This window comes from Chaetura pelagica, unplaced genomic scaffold, assembly GCF_000747805.2.
Source record: "Chaetura pelagica isolate M959 unplaced genomic scaffold, ChaPel_1.0 scaffold207, whole genome shotgun sequence".
Lineage (NCBI taxonomy): Eukaryota > Metazoa > Chordata > Aves > Apodiformes > Apodidae > Chaetura > Chaetura pelagica.
In genome coordinates, this window is record NW_009953929.1 from 1,928,111 (window position 1) to 1,934,393 (window position 6,283).

Here is a 6,283-nt window from a genome sequence, read left to right on the forward strand (position 1 = left end):
CAGCAGCAGAGATGCTAAGATGATACTGACCACAGCTTCCTCGTCTGGTATTTTCAAGTCTTGCTCAAGGACATATCAGGTAGTCACAAATTAGGCAAACTGGGGTAATGAGCACACCACATATCTAGGTGTTTTTCAAACCTGTCTTCCTCTTTTTCAAGGATATGACGGTGCATGATTCTCTTAAATCACTACTGTTGTCTTTCAGAGCCCTTTTCATCTGAACATCTCGGCATAAAGACATATTTTCTATCCATTTATTTACATTACCTCTGATAAATCTCCATTTCTTGCATGAATCTTGGCCATGCTCTCAAGCCACGTCCTACGTAACTCAGGTGTGCTGGCATATGAATTTGCTAGGCTGTACTGCAGATCCACAAGCATTTCAGGGTCTTTCTCATGCTCCTTCATCTGAGCTGTGGCCATTAAAACTGTTCTTATGCGTTTTGTCAGGTCCTTCACCTCTGCTGGGAAATTAACGTTCTTTGGGAAAAATAAGCAATACATCACTAAAACCATCCAAAGAGCCACATGCAGCACCCTGCTTGGGAAGACCTTCTTCCCCTTCTCTAAAGCAGTTCCAAGGTAGGTATGCACTGTATAAAAGTACTTGGTATTTATTTACTGATGTGTCACAGCACCTACTAGATATCTCAGTCAGCCATCTGTACCTCTGCCTGTATGCAGCACCTCTGCCAAGGTCAGCAAACCAAAACATTTGTTCCTTGGTTTCCTAATGGATCCAGGACTAGATTCCCAGTTTCAGCTGTCAGCAGCACAGTGCACTACTGATAGTCTTGCTGAACTACACTCAAAGCACATTTCACCACTGAGAATAAAGCCCAACAGCCAGGCTCCTGGCCTGCTCACACTGGGCAGGATGAAAGCAGAGTCCTTGTATTACTCATATCAGCTGTTCTCAACATAGCTAACCTGGCTTTGCAGTTGCTCTTGTTTAGATGGGCAATGAAATGCATTTCCTTTTTCAGACTTTCTTCCCCCTTGTTCTGTTTTTTGGTTTTTTTTAAAAGTAAAAACATCCAGAAAAAGGAAATGAAATTAAAAGCTCCCTCTTCTACAACACACAGAGATGAGCATGTTACAGAAGCAGGATGACTGACTGCAATGCTGGGAAATCAAAGCTGGGCTTTGGAAACAAATACAATTGCAACAGAATCTCATTGAACAAGACATCAAATTATTTGTGCTAATTATCTACCAATTTGCTTACACTAACTTTATTACTAACCTCAGTGGAGATACCCTAAAGTCACCTTCAGAGACCAACTATAAAATTCAAAACGCATATTGGCAAGTGTTTGGACAGGAATTTTAAAAATTAAAAATTTAGATCCTTTTCTAATACCTTCAGTACAGATGACGACTAGAATATTACTGGTAACTAATCTAAGAGCTAAGTGCCTTTTTCAGGTGCTAAACAAGTTCTTACGAAGCCAATTGTAGTGCAAGCTTTTGCAACACATTTACTGAACAGGCTACAGAGCCAGTTTGCAGGCTAAAAATTGTCAACTGCAATTGTATTTCGTTAGTGACAATACATGTTATCTTCCCTGACAGCAGGCAAATTAACAAAATAAGCAATAAATAACAATGATAAGATTTTCAAATGAGAAATTATTTTTGTTTTTAAAATTACTTTCAATTATTAAGCTTCTGAGTCACAAACATTTTCATGAATTTCAGGCTGCCTGAAAAAGGCACAGTGTGAATGCATAAGTCACTGACTGATAAAAACCAGCAATTTTATTCACTGAAAACACTTGCTCCGTTGAAATTATTGACCTTTTGCAAGAGGTAGTGATTGATGAAGTGTTTCTTACTTTCATCTGCTTGTCTCCATTAGCAAAATTATTTATAATTGCAAGTGAATGTTGAAAACGAGATCCACCAATCCCTGCATCCGCTATCAGCTGGCTCACTGCTTTGATGAGCTGGAGGGGGGAGCAAACACAGGGTGCAATCAGCAAAGGAAATCCAAGTGTCTGAACGGCTTTTAATCCCTATTTTAGTATGAATTAATGTACCAGACTAGCAGAGATGCACTTTTATACCTGTCTTAACAAGAAAACGTATACAAACACAAGGACTGTGAGAATTCTTTCCAATATTTATCCTTGCTCACATTTTGCAGAGTAAGTGAAGTTACTGGACTTCAGTTTTCTGTGACTGTACTAGCAAGATTCTGTGTAGTTCCTTCATCAGCTGTGTTCTCACTGCTGTGAGCCATGCACGTGAATCAAGAATAGCCATTTCTCTGGCTGTTTATTGGCTCTGCAAATACATTCACAGCTGTTGTTTCTGCCTGGAACAGAGCCCTGCAGCCCAAAATGCGTGGAGAATCCAGCCCAATGTCTTTGAACTTGGCAGGAAAATAAAGCTGCCACAGAGAATTGCCTGAGGCTCCAAAAGAACTGCTTTGCTATAAAATGCATAAAAATAATCATAAAATTCAATGCATATCAGCTCAATCCTGATGATCTCACACTTCACCTACCTGTAGATGGGATCTGACGATTGACTTCTGCTTGTTAAATTCAAAGTTCTTTCTCATGAAAAAATAAAGCAGAGCAGATGCCTCTGTCTGAGTCGAACGTGACCTGTGGTTACAACACTTTAGGATTTCATAGCAGAGTGAACCACAGAGATCTGCTTGTCCTTGGAAGAATGCTGATGGGAACTATTGAAAAAAACGTTAAGATGTTTAGTGCTACTCTCAGGCCTTGGTACAGTTACTCTGAGTCAATACTTTTTGCTCTTAAGCTTTCACTAAAAGCAACTCTCATTCTCATATTCATTCACAGCAGGTTTTAGTGAAAAAACTACCCACTGGCTAAAAATAATCCCACGTGCAAACTAAGATGAAGTAAAAACTGCACACAGGTTTTCATACAAGCACCATCTGCAATGCAGCAATCAGACTGGCCTCTGGGAAGCCCAGACAGCAGCTGGCACACAGTGAGCAGACAAGCAGAGCAGCCTGTCTGCAGGGAATGCAGAACTGCAAACCAGAGAAGGCCAGAGGGGTTCTGCACTACCTACACAAGCTGTTCAGGAGACAGAAAATACGGTGAGTAGCGAACTCAGCAAACTTCCAGCAGACAAGTATTGGAACAGCAGGAGACAACAGAGAGTGAAGAGTAGCTCTCCAAACCATACCTACTATTTATCAGCAGAGTCAATATAAGAGAAGACTGAAGAGGGGTAGAAGATGCACATACTGGCTACAGATCTCAAGTACCTCCAAGAGGTCCTGCGGCAGGAACCGTGACTGAGCTCTATTCCCACAGAACTATGAAGAGACAATTCAATCCCGAGAGCTACAGGATCAATGAAATGGGCAGTCCTGGATATTCATATGTACTCCCCATTTCACAGAGTTGTTCTGCTCCTGACTGTCTGGTATGTAATTAAAGCTGTGTGTGGATCTTTCATTTTATATTTCCCCCATGTCCTCAAGCTGTGTTACTGGGGAAGCAAGAATTCCTCCTCTGTTCCCCTGAGATAACCACATGCCTCTACACTGCTGCATTGCACAGAAACATCTGGGAGATCAGGCCAGCCTTGCTGACTCTCACTTCCCCATAGCAATTGTTACCCAGGTGCTACATTCTGGTTAGTTTTAAGAGGGTCTCATCTATGTCTATGACGGCTGGTACAAAGCGTCTAGTTGCCCGTGACCATTTACATATGTGCAATGCAAGAAAATAAACAGTTTGACACATAAGCATGTTTTAGTCTATTCTACACTGAAAACAAGGTATTTGAAAAACTGTATTAGTTTGGACAAACTTTTGGGGAAGTGTATAGAACACACTCCTGATAGGTCCTCTGGGGACAGCAGTAATCATTCACCACTGGATTCTGCAACCCAGGTATCTGCCATAAAGAAATGGCACAAAGAGTTTCAAGCTTTCTTCCATGGGTTGTAAAAGCATGAAATTCAATGACACAGGCAGATAACATAGACCTGAACACTACTTACCTATTTACTTTGCAAGTTGCACTTTCTTGAAATATTTTTTATTTTCCAAAACAAAAAAGTTTTTTTGATTTTGTGAACTTCTCATTGTTAAATCAGCAATAAATCAGAAAAATCTTTGTCAAGAATGAGTGTTAATACAGTGAGGTTCAGAACTCTTTCAAAGTACCCAGCTGTCCTCAAGTTGCACTTGCTGGAACATATTAATAAGTCAGACTAACAGAATAAAGACGAAGAGAATAAAACCTTAGTTACCTTGCCTACAAACAGCCGTAGGGCAGCAAAGACGTGCTTGAGAGCTACTGCTGACTGGTTGATTTGCAGAAAGAGCATGTGTGTGTCAAAGACTTTTTTCATCAATGCATTCTGGCAATCAGATTGCTGAAGCTGCCTCTGAAAAGTTCACAGACAAGACAGGACATTCTGGTTATTAAAGTCAATAAAGTCAACTTTACATTGGAGTGTTCCTAGAGAGATGCTTTTTCAATGTAAAATCTCTGCAGATCAGGCATTCCCAGCTTGCTGCAGACTCCTGACTTGCAGGGGTCATCCTGCTGGAAAGCAGCTCCATGGAGAAAGACCTTAGAGTCCTAGTGGAAAGTAAGTTATCCATGGGACAGCAACGTGCCCTTGTGGCCAAAAGGGACAATGGTATCCTGGGCTGCATTAAGAAAAGTATGCCCAGCAGGTCTAGGGAGGCTCTCCTCCCCCTCTGCTCTGCCCTAGTGAGACCACACCTGGAATACTGTACCCAGTTTTGGGCTCCCCAGTTCAGGAGAGACAAGCATCTACTGGAGAGAGTCCAACAGAGAGCTACGAGGATGATTAAGTGAGTTGAACATTTCTCCTACAAAGAAAGGCTGAGAGAACTGGGGCTATTTAGTCTTGAGAAGAGAAGGGGGAGAGGGGATCTTATTAATGTCTTTAAATATCTGAGGGCTGGGTGTCAAGAGGAAGAGGCCAGTCTCTTTTCAGTGATGCCGAGTAATAGGACAAGGAACAATGGGTATAAGCTAGAATAAAGGAATTTCACCTTCAACATGAGGAGAAAATTCTTTATTGTGAGAGTGATGGAGCCCTGGAACAGGCTGCTCAGAGAGGCTGTGGAGTATCCTTCTCTGGAGACTTTCAAAACCCACCTGGATGTATTCCTGTTGTGGCCCTAGATAATCCTGCCCTGGCATGTCCCTTCCAACACCTAACATTCTATGACTATGATAAGCAGTTAGGAAATATTTTGTCTAAAATCTCTGAAATCTAGTGGGATAAGCACAATGTAGATAATGTGATGTATTAGTAGATGCACAACACTTTCATACAGAGCAGGGCTGAACATAACCCTGGATACTTAGGATGCTCTTCTTCCACATCTTGCTATTCAGTTTGGGTGCTCCCAGTCAATTCCTTCATAAAATACCCTCACTGAGGACTGGTGTATCTTATTTCTCTCTCCTGCTGTCTTAGACATTTCAAGTTTTCTGCCTGCCTGCTCCCCTGGGCCTGCCTTGCATCACATATCCCACACAGCACCAATTAAAGCAGAAAATGAAACAGCAGAACATACCTGGTGATTCAGAGTGTAAAGACACAACAGGTCAAGGATTGTGAGAGAAACTTCTGTAGCAATGTTTGCTTCTGTATCTACATACTGTACAATATCTGTTTCATTGGAGCTGCCTGCAGCATATAAAAAGCAAGATGAGAAACGATCTTCCAAGTGTAGTTAAACATGATGTCATTCTGCAATCTGGTCATTAAGTCTCAGCACAGCAGAGATGGGGTCCTAACTGTACATTTAACCAAAAGGGTATTTTGAAGAAAGCTGTACACAGCAGATGAAAAAGGAGTGAATTTGAGCTAACATTTAGCAGCTGAACCAGTGATGTGAGTATATTCTTTCATTGTTTCTTTGTCCTCAAAGGATGTGAGAAACTTAATTGGAAAGTGGGATAGATCACTTTGATTTCATTATTTAAAGAACATTATGTGATAAAAAGGTGGCTTTTATTGCTAGATTGAATAAATGTAGTATTTCAGCCAGTTGTATATCTGCTTGTACAGCAAGATACATAATCACAGATGCAAGAGATGCTGGGAAGGAGGGCATAACTTGTCATTAAGGCTATTTAATTATGTCAGGTTATTGTAATACATTTTGTTTCTAAAATAACTTTAACCAAATTTGACCTCAGACTTCCTAAGTTTCCTGGAAAAAAACAAACAACAAACAACATAACAACAACCAAAAAAAAACCAAACAAAAAACTAAGCAGGTTCAGC

The 6,283-nt window shown here is 40.9% G+C and overlaps 1 protein-coding gene across 1 annotated transcript in view; it reads right to left on the reverse strand.

Annotated features, from left to right (window-relative positions):
* The window catches only part of DOCK10 (dedicator of cytokinesis 10), a 127,779-nt gene that overhangs the window by 17,945 nt on the left and 103,551 nt on the right, over positions 1-6,283 (reverse strand). The window contains exons 41-45 of the mRNA XM_010001659.1: positions 5,568-5,676; positions 4,259-4,396; positions 2,519-2,701; positions 1,845-1,955; positions 271-486 (exon numbers count right to left, since the gene is read on the reverse strand). Coding sequence (XP_009999961.1) covers positions 271-486; positions 1,845-1,955; positions 2,519-2,701; positions 4,259-4,396; positions 5,568-5,676 — 757 coding nt within the window. The remainder of the gene's footprint in view (positions 1-270; positions 487-1,844; positions 1,956-2,518; positions 2,702-4,258; positions 4,397-5,567; positions 5,677-6,283) is intronic.